The 12,709-nt window shown below is 42.0% G+C and overlaps 1 protein-coding gene across 1 annotated transcript in view; it reads left to right on the forward strand.

Annotated features, from left to right (window-relative positions):
• Nucleotides 1-12,709, forward strand: part of FMN1 (formin 1) — a 338,092-nt gene that overhangs the window by 191,076 nt on the left and 134,307 nt on the right. The window contains exon 8 of the mRNA XM_026651453.2: nt 5,953-6,040. Coding sequence (XP_026507238.1) covers nt 5,953-6,040 — 88 coding nt within the window. The remainder of the gene's footprint in view (nt 1-5,952; nt 6,041-12,709) is intronic.

Raw genomic sequence — 12,709 nt, forward strand, 5'->3', positions numbered from 1 at the left:
CTAACACGGCTGCTACTCTGAAACCTGTCATTAATCTTTGCAGTTTTATGTACCACAAAGTGTCCGGGACAAAATTTGACAGAACAATGAAGTTTGTCATGCAGCATTTAATGGGATGTATTTCTGGTTGCATTAAAGAAACACCCGTTAGTGGGGATGTCAGAATAATTTAGCTAAATGTATTCAAGCATGAATACATATCTACTTTTACAGTAGATGGTAGATATTAGAGAGACATACAAAGAATGCTTTGCATCAAATCAAGTAGCCTAATAATATTTTTTAAATGGCCAGTGAGTAGAAGCCACTTACAGGGGCAGCTCCAGGCACCAGCGCAGCAAGCGTGTACCTGGGGCGGCAAGCCGCAGGGGGTGGCCTGCCGGTCACTGTGAGGGCAGCAGTCAGGCTGCCTTCGGCGGCATGCCTGCCGGTCCCGCAGTTTCGCTGGCAATTCTGCGGCGGGTACACCGAAGCCGCGGGACCGGTAGATCACCCGTAGAAACGCTACCGAAGCCGCGTGACCGCAGACCGCCTGCAGGCATGCCACTGAAAGCTGCCTGACTGCCGTGCTTGGGGCGGCAAAAAACATAGAGCCGCCCCTGGCCACTTAGGGCAAATTATGTTATGGACCAGAAAATAGACTAAATAAGACAGCAGCAGCATTCACGTTTTGTCATTGAGCCAGAAGATGATGCATCTATTTCAGTGATGTGTTTATTCACTAGAGGAGAGACAGACTGTTGGCTGCCATGTCCAGTCTTAGACAGACTCTGCCAGCTGGCAGAACAGCATCAGCTAACAGCTAGGAAGTAAGCTGCTTACCTGTCATTGCCAGCCACAGTCAGGAGACACAGACTGCTGAGAGGTGATTCATGCCAGGTCATCTTTAACAAACATAGATTAAATACAGCAATGGTGCCTTTGCAAAGTTCTATTTCATTACCTTGTGCTTTTTAATAAGTTGGAGAAGTGATGTGTCCTCCTTACATCTGTTTTCTATATAAAATTCTCAAATACAGTTTATACTCTGCTGCCAGCACCCTCCTGAAACTGACCATAATTTGAGGCAAAGGAGATGCCACAGAAAATATATTCCCTATTTCTAATATTGATTGCATCTGGTTGTTGCAAAAGGTCCCTAATTCTTCATTGGTTCCAAATTCTGACAACAAAATTCCTTATGCAATTACATAGCATTACAACTGTATTTTTAATACATTTTATATGTCCTACTTGAGCTATTCTACTGTCTTATTGTTACCATTTTTGCTATCTAATGAATAAAATATTAGTCGTTAGTCACACAGGTTTGGTTTGGCTGAAGTTATTTCAAGTAGTCTGGGTCTAGTCTGATCTATAGTAATTGTGACCATGTGTACTTATTTCCATACAGATTTTTAGAAACAATAGGAATCTCTATTTTTTTTTAAATGTACCATTAAAATTATTTGCAATTTTTTTACAAAAGTTACAAGAAGAAAAATTAGCCACATGAACTAATTTGATCATATCTGGAGAGTATATCAACACTTTTCTGAAGTACCCTAATGTATTAGTTTTAAATGTCATATTATCTGTATGAGGTATAGTCTGGAAAGGTTTTGCCTCAAACTAGGCATGTCTAATGGGGTTTATGACAACATATGAATTTGACCCTGAACAGGGTCAGCCTTGAGGTCAGTGAATGCAATACAAATTGCATACTAGTCAAGCCTATAATTATCCCTGTTAGAAGTTACTGTGCTACCTAGTTCAGCAGACTCATGTACAGCTTCAAAAATGATCATCATATCCTGGGTACTTTCTAACATTTACAAAGAATCACATTTTACAGGAGGGGATGTATGCAAAGTATTCATATACAGTGACTTGTAGCCAAGTCATTTTGTATGTTTGTATATTTGGGAAATTCAGAACATGGATTCTGTCTTGTTCGAACAAAACATATAGAATAAGGATACAAAGTTACCGTAATTAATTTTAATAGCTAACATACGGTATCATAAATATAGTGTATAAAGACCTTCAGGATATGTTTTATTTGTAGAGCTGGCATAAAATATGCTGTATGTAGCATAACTAGCATTCATTAAATTGTGTGGTGGGTCTCTACTGCATGGTCATAAGTAGCTTGTAAGATCCTTGTTGAAGGCACCATATATTGTTATTTGTTTGTGAAGTGTCTGGCACACTTTTAACACTTGATAAATAATAATTAACTCTGCATTTATTCAGACAAAAATGTCACTAGTCTTTCACTCTCTACCATGTTTCCCAACTCCCATTTCACTTTTATATTTGTGATTGGCTGAGTGGCTGCTCTGCTAAATTCCCTGAATGGGCCCCTAAGATAGGAGTATTGCAGTAAACAATTGTATGAATTAGTATGAGGTTTTTAAAACCATATCGTACTCTGCAGTTTTCATTATTGTGAGAGTCACTAAAATATATTATTAGGATAACAAAACTTATATCATGATTTTGGGGGTTGGAAAAGTTTAACTGTTTGTTTTGATTTATATTTGAATGCCTCTGTTGGTGGGATTAAAATTCAGTTTCTCACAGTATTTTCCCAGACATATTGTGCTGGAAACCTCTATTAAGCATTTATTTGTGCAAGTTTCCAGTCTTGTTGAAATCTAGATTGAAGAGAGGCTGATTTTGGTGAAGTGTTTGAATTTTCAAATTAATTAACGAGAGATGGTCCTGAGCCAAGACCCTGGATATGAAATGCCTCCTGAATTTTGAGGAAGTTCATCTCTGGATCTGAATTTTGTGACTTGTTTCCTATCATATCTCTCTAATGGTACAAACCAAACCACAGATACAAACATCGCAAAACTTGGGTCAAGTTTGGCTTCAAATCCTAATTTTGCATCTCAGGTCTATCTGTGCCATCAGCTGAACTAAACCTCCAAAACTTTGAAGGTTCACCTTTCAGAATTTTATGTATGTACCTATCCCCGCTCTGAGGTAATACATACCAGAATATGGATCTTTTGTTCATTTTAATGTGCTAGCTTCTCTCCCCCCCACATACACACAAAAATAGTTTGGGCTCAACACAGAGCACTAACATGTATGATCTAATATTCAAAAGATGGTCAAAGTCCTTCACTCCTCCTGGGCTTTGGTGACAGATGCTCAGTCATCACTGGAAAGAAGAACTTTTCAGCAATCTCTGAGTGTTTTAGGGGCTGTGTTGAGAGGGAGCCATAGGAAAAGCCATCAGCTTTCTTTGATCAAGAAGACCATGTGTTGGGAAGTGAGGACTTGAGGATGGGTTGTAGTGAAATTAAAATTATCAGGTCACCTGAGGGCTTTGAGACATACTCAGAATTAGGGCTGTCAAGTGATTAAAAAAATTAATCGCAATTAATTGCACTGTTAAATAATAATAGAATACCTTTTATTTAAATGTGTTTGGATGTTTTCTACATTTTCAAATATATTGATTTCAGTTACAACACAGAATACAAAGTGTACAATGCTCACTTTATATTTATTTTTGATTACAAGTATTTGCACTGAAAAAAACAAAATAAATAGTATTTTTCAATTCACCTAATACAAGTACTGTAGTGCAATCTCTTTATCATGAAAGTTGAATTTACAAATGTAGAATTATGTACAAAACATAAGAATGGTCATACCAAAGGTCCATATAGCCCAGTATCCTGTCTTCTGACAGTAACCAATGCCAGGTGCCCCAGAGGGAATGAACAGAACAGGTTATCACCAAGTGATCCATTCCCTGTCTCCCATTCCCAGCTTCTGGCAAACAGAGACTAGGGACACCATCCTGGCTAACAGCCATTGATGAACCTATCCTCTATGAACTTATCTAGTTGTTTTTTGAACCTTCTTACAGTCTTGGCCTTCACAACATCCTCTGGCAAAGAGTTCCACAGGTTGACTGTGCGTTGTGTGAAGAAATACGTCCTTTTGTTTGTTTTAAACCTGTTGCCTATTAATTTCACTTGGTGACCCCTAGTTCTTGTGTTATGAGAAGGAGTAAATAACACTTCCTTATTTACTTTCTCGACACCAATCACGATGTTATAGACCTCTATCATATCCCCCCTTAGTTGTCTTTTTTCCAAGCTGAAAAGTCCCAGTTTTATTAATCTCTCCTCATATGGAAGCCATTCCATACCCTTAATAAAAATTTTAGAGTCTGCAAGTCCACTCAGTCCTACTTCTTGTTCAGCCAATCGCTCAAACAAGTTTGTTTACATTTGCAGGAGATAATACTTTCCCACTTCTTGTTTACAATGTCACCTGAAAGTGAGAACAGGCGTTCTCATGGCACTGTTGTAGCCGGCGTTGCAAGATATTTACATGCCAGATGCGCTAAAGATTCATATGTCCTTTCATGCTTCAACCACCATTCCAGGGGACATGCGTCCATGTTGATGACGGGTTCTGCTCAATAACAATCCAAAGCAGTGCAGACTGACGCATATTCATTTTCATTATCTGAGTCAGATACCACCACCAGAAGATTGATTTTCTTTTTTGGTGGTTCGGGTTCTGTAGTTTCCACATCAGAGTGTTGCTCTTTTAAGACTTCTGAAAGCATGCTCCACAGCTTGTCTCTCTCAGATTTTGAAAGACACTTCATATTCTTAAACCTTGGGTCAAGTGCTGTAGCTATCCTTAGAAATCTCACATTAGTACCTTCTTTGCCTTTTGTGAAATCTGCAGCAAAAGTGTTCTTAAAATGAGCAACTTGTGCTGGGTCATCATCCGAGACTGCTATAACATGAAATATATGGCAGAATGCGGGTAAAACAGAGCAGGCGACATACAATTCTCCCCCAAGGAGTTCAGTCACAAATTTAATTAACACATTATTTTTTTAATGAGCGTCATCAGCATGGAAGCATGTCCTCTGGAATGGTGGCCAACTCATGAAGGGGCAAACGAATGTTTATCATATCTGGCACATAAATATCTTGCAATGCCACCTACAAAAATGCCATCCACATGCCTGTTCTCACTTACTGGTAATATTGTAAATAAGAAGAGGGCAGCATTATCTCCTGTAAATGTAAAAAAGCTTGTTTGTCTTAGCGATTGGTTGAACAAGAAGTAGGACTGAGTGGACTTGTAGGCTCTGAAGTTTTACAGTTTTTTGGTTTTGAGTGCAGTTATGTAACAAAAACAAATCTACATTTGTAAGTTGCACTTTCACGACAAAGAGATTGCACTACAGTACTTGTATGAGGTGAATTGAAAAATACTATTTCTTTTGTTTATCATTTTTACAGTGCAAATATTTGTAATAAAAAATAATATACACTTTGATTTCAGTTACAACACAGAATACAGTATATATGAAAATGTAGAAAAACATTTATTTAATACATTTCAATTGGTATTCTATTGTTTAACAGTGCAATTAAAACTGCAATTAATCACCATTAATTTTTTAACAGTGATTAATTTTTTTGAGTTAATTGCATGAGTTAACTGCAATTAATCAACAGCCCTACTTAGAATATCTCACACTCCTGCACCACATTCTCCTGATGGGGGTAAGTGGAAAGAACATGCATTTCTTGAATAAAGTTCTGATGTGAGTTTCTCTTACTGGTAGACAGTATCCTACAAATAAAGGATGATCTTTCCTTACTGGCGCTGGTATGAATTACATTTTGGAGCTGGGTTGTATTTACTACTGTTATTTGAAGTCCAAGCTTTGTGGTCCCTTTTGAACTGAAAAGTTTAAATAATTTGAAGAAGCTGATGTCTTGTCACCTATATACATGGCTACAGAAGGCCAGGAGAAGATTGAGATAGTCATAGCTTTATACCACATTTAAATAATAAAAAGGGTTGAGCAGCATTCAGTTTAACTCACAAATTAGCATTTCTAGCTCTTCTTTAATAACGAAAGCTTTTGTAGATTGGTAATTTTGACAATAGCATTTTGTTTTATAATTCCAGATTATCAAACTGCTGGATGGAAAGCGATCTCAAACTGTAGGAATTTTGATATCCAGTTTGCACCTGGAAATGAGGGATATTCAACAAGGTGAGAGTTACAAAACTCTTGATATAACTTATTTACATGGAAATTTTCTCATATATTTTCTAAAAGTGAATGAAAATGGGTGCTCTTATGTGTGTTCCTTTTTTGGTGTCAGTATAATAACGAGAAAAAGTAGAATTAGTTTTCCAACTAAGTACATGTAAGAAACCCAGCTCTTTCCCCTGGTAATTAATTGACTTTAGATTTTGATTTTATATGTCACATCCAGTGTTATGATTTTAGTGTTGTGTTTTTCATGTATAACTGTTTTGGATTTTAAGAGTGGTTCTATCGGATTGCCTTCTATATGTGTGCTCCCAAAGCTTTTTATGTGGGCTCCCTTCTTTGTTTCCTCTTCTCTCTCTCCCTCTTCCCCGTCCCTATCCCCAGAGGCCCTCAGCTCAGGGAAGCTCAAGTGAGAACTTACAAATAATATTTTGGGTTTTTTAGGTGTTTAATTTTTTGCTTCGATGGCAGTGTAAAAAACTTATACAAAAGTGAAAATACCAAAACCATATGACAACAGGAGGGGTGAACACTGAGCTGTACATTTTCAAGTGATGGGGGCTATTCTGTGCATACGTCCTGTTATTGATAGAAATGAGCCAAATCAGCTTGGAAAAAAATGTATCTGTCTCTGACTATAGAGTTTTCAGGGGACGTAGATAGATCAGGTATTTTGGTGCTTGTGTTACATATTAAAAAGGACACTATTTAGGTAATTTTCATATTTTAAAAAGCTTTTTACTCTTGTTTAAAACAACTGCTGGAAAGCTCCAAATTGAAGTCTGCTTTCTTGCGTGTGATGGAGGGAAAACAATGGCATAGACTGGCTTGGAATTGTGGGGTGTTGAGATGCTGCTGGCATTGATTATTATTAATTTTAGAACAGCCTTGGAGCATTCTAGCTTTTAAAAAAAAAAAAACAAGGGCTTACAGATGGTTACAAGAAGAAGAAAGAAATGAGGCAAAACTTTGAGCCTTCCCATAATGTGTCAGAGGTATCATAATGATAGACGCTAGCTGCAGTAATGAATTTTGTGAATAGTTTGCTGGCAAGACTAATAAGAGGCAGCAGCTGTAACATAAAAACCCTGTGATGTTCTTACTTCAAGTTTCTTCAGATAAATTTTCAAGGCCTCTTATTTCATGCTGTGAGATGTCTTGTAGATAAGACACTTATGCTGCAGAGTATTAATGTGGCATTTTTATATTTCACAATACAAATGCTATTAATCATGATCTGTCTGATGAGACTACTGGACAAAAGAATCATAACTCCCCAGGAATAAGGATGGCACCCAAATGCTATGAGGATGGTCCTTAGAACCCCATATTATTATAATGATGATAGTAATAGTTATACTAGTTCATCTTCTGCTTCATGCTGTCACATTCAGCCTATTCCTCACTAAGACTTATTTCTATTTCTTTACGTAGACTTCTCACCACTATGGAACCTTGACTATTGCTAAGAGGATTACTTGCTTGTAGGGCTGCTAACTATCACCATTTAATCTCGTGGCTGGGAAAGGATCATTATAATGATATGCATAACTCATGAGTGCCTTTGGAATACTATATTCTTCTTTGAGTGATGATGGTCCCTACCTGTATTCCACTGAGGGTTATGTGCATGCGCCATACATCCACAGCTTTTAAAAGTAGTAGTGTCCATTGGTCCATGCATGTGCCCTTGTTCTGCCTCATGGTTTCAACTGAGGTGATAAAGGGTGGGGCAGACCGACTGCGCCCTCAATTCCTTCTCAATGTTTCATGGTCCAAGTCGGAGCTTCTGCTTTTCTCTCATCTCTTGTGATGCACTTTCAGAATTTCTTGTATATACTTAGCATTTTATTGTGGGGTGTTATTTTTGGTAGTAGTTGTTGGTGGTGTTAGTAGTAGTTTTCTTAGGATTTAAGGACTTTGGGACACTGCTTTGGTGGTTTCCCTGCCGTCCACCCCCAGCACCCACACCTGGATACTGGATTATGCTGAAGATGCTGAGGTTCAAGATCTGCACTTCCTGCCCTCACTTGTTTTCAATCAGTGACAGCACCAACCCTGCTTTTATTTCTTGGGGGAAGCCCATGTCACATTCAGGGGCAGTGTCTGCCTCTCCTTCCTTGCCAGTACCTGCAGTTAGATCAAGGCTGAGCAACCTCTCTGTACATCAGCCTGAGCAGTCGAGGAATGTACCCCCTACCATGGAGCTCCAGTCCAGTTCCACCAATACCAGTGCTAAGGCCCAAGAAAGACAGTGCATCCTCCACAAGTTCTGACCATGGAGAAACGGCGTGTTTCAAGGCCCACAAGCACTACAAGAAGTAACATAGAATGCCAGACCCGCCGATTCCAGTCACTGTGTCTCATATCTCCTCTTCATCAGTATTGCCGGAACCACAGGAATCATCAGTTCTGAAGCAGCCTTCTGCCCATGTTCCAGCTCTGATTCTGTCTGTGGAATGACACCGGGAGACTCAAGTCGGTTCCTGGACCTCATGAACTGTTTGCCCTAGATGAGATGAAATCCCTGCATCTTCTAGTGCATTTGGCTCCAAAGAGACTCTGGTCCCCTGATTTGGACTTGCCACCTTCAGGTCATGTTCCTGAGTGCTCCCCTGCGACATTCTCAGTTTTGCCAGTTCCGGCGGCTCTGCCTTTTGAACAAGGATCTGACTTCTCAGTGTTGGAAGATTCAGATGGTGCACATGGTCCACCATTCCCATACCAACAGCAAAAATATCCAAAGGCTCTGCTGGCCCAGTGGCAATATTCTCCCTTCCCTCAACCCAGGAGCCATTGGTACCCAGCTCCATGGGGACCACCACAGCAACTGCCAGATCCGCCTGGTTGGCCATACTGGGAGTCTTGGCCCCAGTATCTGCCTTTAGAACCTTTTGGATCTGCTCAAAAGGAGTCCCCCACCTCACCACTCTGGCCTTCATTGGGTAGACATTTGGAACCATGGTTGGAGGATGCACCATTCAGCCTGACTCCAATGGTACTGCCAGATCTGGAGCGGCTCCCCTCCTCGTCTCTGGATGTGGCAGTGTCCTCAACTCCTTCCTCCCCCCATGGATGACTACCACCAGTTCCAGGAGTTAAGGAGGGTGGTTGAGGCCCTCCACATTCCACTGGAGGAGGTGCAGGACAGCCAGCATCGGTTACTGGACATTTTGCATGCATCAATATCAGAACAAAGTAGTGCTACTGATCAATGATGCCATTCTCCAACTGGCCTGCACCATCTGGCATACCTGGCAACTTGTGCACCCACCCCGAAGGAGGCAGAAAAGATGTACTCTGTACTGGGGAAGGAGTCTGAGTTTCTATTTTCTCACCCCTCACCCAATTCCCTGGTTATTCAAGCTGGCACTGAGTGGGCTAGACAGCAGCACCCACATTCCACTCCGACTGACGAGGGTAAGAGACTGGACCTTCTGGGTTGTAAGGTCTTTTCATCATCCAGCCTTCAGTTTCGCATCTCTAATTACCTGGCATTACTGGCCAGGCATGGCTTTTTGAATTATGGCCAGTTAGCAGAATTTGCGGACAAGCTTCCCCAGCAGGGCCATGCCTATTTCCAGGCTATTTTAGAGGCAGGCAGCTTGGTTGCCAGGACGACGCTCCAGGCCATGGTAGATTTGGCGGACACGTTTTGTGCACTAAGGCCACAGGGATTATCATGAGGAGAGAATCCTGGTTACATTCCTCTGATTTCCCAAGGGAGGTACAGAACACAACTGAGGAACTCCCCTTCAATGAATCTCACCTCTTCAACCAGAAGACTGACATTCTCTATTCTCACTCAAAGACATTAGAGCCAATCTGTGATCTCTGGGCATTTATACACCAGCACCCAAATGCAAATTCTATCGGCCACCTACTCCACAATGATACAGAGCACCTCAGTTTTTCCACCAGTGGTCTTATGAGCCTCCCCACAAGCATCAAAACACGCAATGGCCCCATCTGCCTGGCCCATCAGCACAGTCCTTGACACCACACACTCAATCTTTGCATAAGCTATGTTTCTGAGTGCATCTAGAGAGCCGTCAACCAAATTGCAACCCACCGTTCTTGCACTCCACTCCATTCAGGGGTCATCTAGTGCTATTTCTACCAGCCTGGAACATGATAACAATGGACAAGTGGGTCCTGGGTGTCATTTAACATGGCTATATGATCAAGTTCACAATGCTACCTCATCCACATCCCCCATCCTGATCCTGCTTCCAGGACCACTCTCACAGCAGTATCCTTGCCCTGGAGGTGGACTACCTCCTACAGAGAGGGGCAATAGAGCCTATGCCACAGCCTTTCAAGATACAGGGTTCTATTCCACCTACTTCCTGGTACCCAAGAAAAAGAAAGGATAGAGACTAATCCTAGATCTTTGTCATCTCAACTGCTTCATACACAAATCAAAGTTCCATATGGTCACACTTGTGGCCAGCATACCGTCCTCGCTAGAAAAAGGCATGTGGTTTATGGCTCTTGATATGCAAGACTCTTACTATCACGTAGATATCCATTTGACCCACAGACGATTTCTGAGGTTTACTGTGGGCCCTTGGCACTTCCAATACAGGATTCTACCGTTCAGACTCACTGCTGCTCCCTGGGTCTTCACCAAGGTCTTCTCTATAGTGGCAGCACTACCTCTGGCATCAAGGTGTTCTCATCTTCCCTTATCTCAATGACTAGCTGCTGGCAGTGTAATCCAGACACAGAGCTCGAGCATCGACTTCCCTGCTGCTTCTACTCCTCTCCTCCTTGGGGGTGAGTGTAAACATTGAAAAATCAATGTTGGACCCCACACAGTCTCTGGAGTTCAACGGGGCGTACATCAACGCGGTCTCTGCATATGCCTACCTACCACAGGACTGGTTCCTGGCCCTGCTAGAACTGATTGCTTCGGTGACTTCCAGTCCTTCTGTTCCAGCCAGAACTTGCCTTTCCCCTCTTGGCTATGTGGTGGCGTGCACGTATGTCACTGCCTTCACTCTTCTTTGCTTCTGCTGTCTACAACTGTGGCTACAGAAAGCCCATTCTCCGATGCTCCACTCCATGAACACCCTAATGACTGCCCCACCCCAGGGTTCTTTTCTCCCTTTGGTAAAGGATGGACCCAGATCAGATTTGCACCTGATTGCCTTTCCTTCCATCCTCCCTAAGCATGATGATCATTATGGACATATCACTTAACAGATGGGGTGCCCACATGTGAGAACACATGATGGAAGGGATTTGGACCATTTGGGAATCCAGGATGCACATCAACATCCTAGAACTTAAGGCAGTATGGAGAGCATGTCACGCATTTCTCCTGTTCATCCACTCCCACCATATTCTCATCATGTTGGACAACATCACTATAATTTACTACAGAAACAAACAAGAGGGCACCAGGTCGCTGTTGCTTTGTGTGGAAGCAGTTCGCTCTGGAAATGGTGCATCGCACACAGTATCCTGTTGTCAGAGGCTTATCTCCTGGGAACTCAGCAGATGCTCTGAGCAGGATTTCCTGGCCAACCACGAATGGGAACTACACGACTCCGTGGTCAAGGATATTTTTCACTGTCTCCACCCCTTGGGGTACAAGCCCATTCCACAAGAGTCCAAGCATCAACTATGGCCATGCTTCACGACATGCCATTCATGGACATAGATAAGGCGGCCACTTGGAGTTCAGTGCACACTTTCTCTTCCCATTATGCCCCGGTGCAAGACTGTGTGACAGATGCCTCGTTTGATGCGGCTGCTCTCCATTCCATGGTTCCATCATCTTCCTCTCACCCTCCTCCTAATTAGATACCGCTTGTCAATGAATACATCGCTCAAGGAAGAGGAGGAATTTACTTAACCTGTAATTGGAGGTTCTTTGAGATGCGTGGTCCCTATCTGTATTCCAATCCCTCCCTCCTTCCCCTCTGCTGTGGATCCGATTGATTTGCGGTGGAGAAGGAACTGAGGGTGCAGTTGGTCCGCCCCACCCTTTATCGCCTCAGTCAAAACCATGAGGCGGAACAAGGGTGCATATGCGGACCAATGGACACCACTACATTAAAAGCCCTGGCCCTGGGTGCATGGCCCATGTGCATAATCCTCAGTGGAATACAGACTAACCTCCTCTTCATGAGTCCAGAGACTTCAGAATGGAGGCCATAGTAAATTATCACCCATGACACATGTATCATATTGTGTAATTGATTTTTTTAATGAAGGAAAAAATAATTATTTTAAAAGGTTTATACAGTTTAGATTTACCACCACCACCACATCTTCTGTGGTAAATTTTGAATGGAGATGCAAACCCCTTTGGAAATCTTAGACATAGGCTGTGGACTCCAGGTTGAAAGTCACTGGTTTAAACAATCAAACATACAAAACTGAGCTAAGCCTCATCCACGATATCCCAACCTGCCTCGGTTACCCTGTCTCAACAACAACAATACACTTAAACCCCATAAGTCCATAGAACTGAATGTCCATGGCCACATCGCACAGCTTTATTGCAGGTGTCTAAAAGTTTCACTGGGTTACTACTGAGCTGGTGCAGCCAGGTTAATCGTGGATGGCCGTGTGTGGCACTGTCCCCTTCTGACTTCAAGTCCAATCTTCAGGGCTCAGAGTGAATGGGCTTCATCTTTGAGGTGAGCTGTATGA

The sequence above is a fragment of the Terrapene carolina genome, unplaced genomic scaffold (assembly GCF_002925995.2).
Source record: "Terrapene carolina triunguis isolate 2854851 unplaced genomic scaffold, T_m_triunguis-2.0 Scaffold96, whole genome shotgun sequence".
Taxonomy (NCBI): Eukaryota; Metazoa; Chordata; order Testudines; family Emydidae; genus Terrapene; species Terrapene triunguis.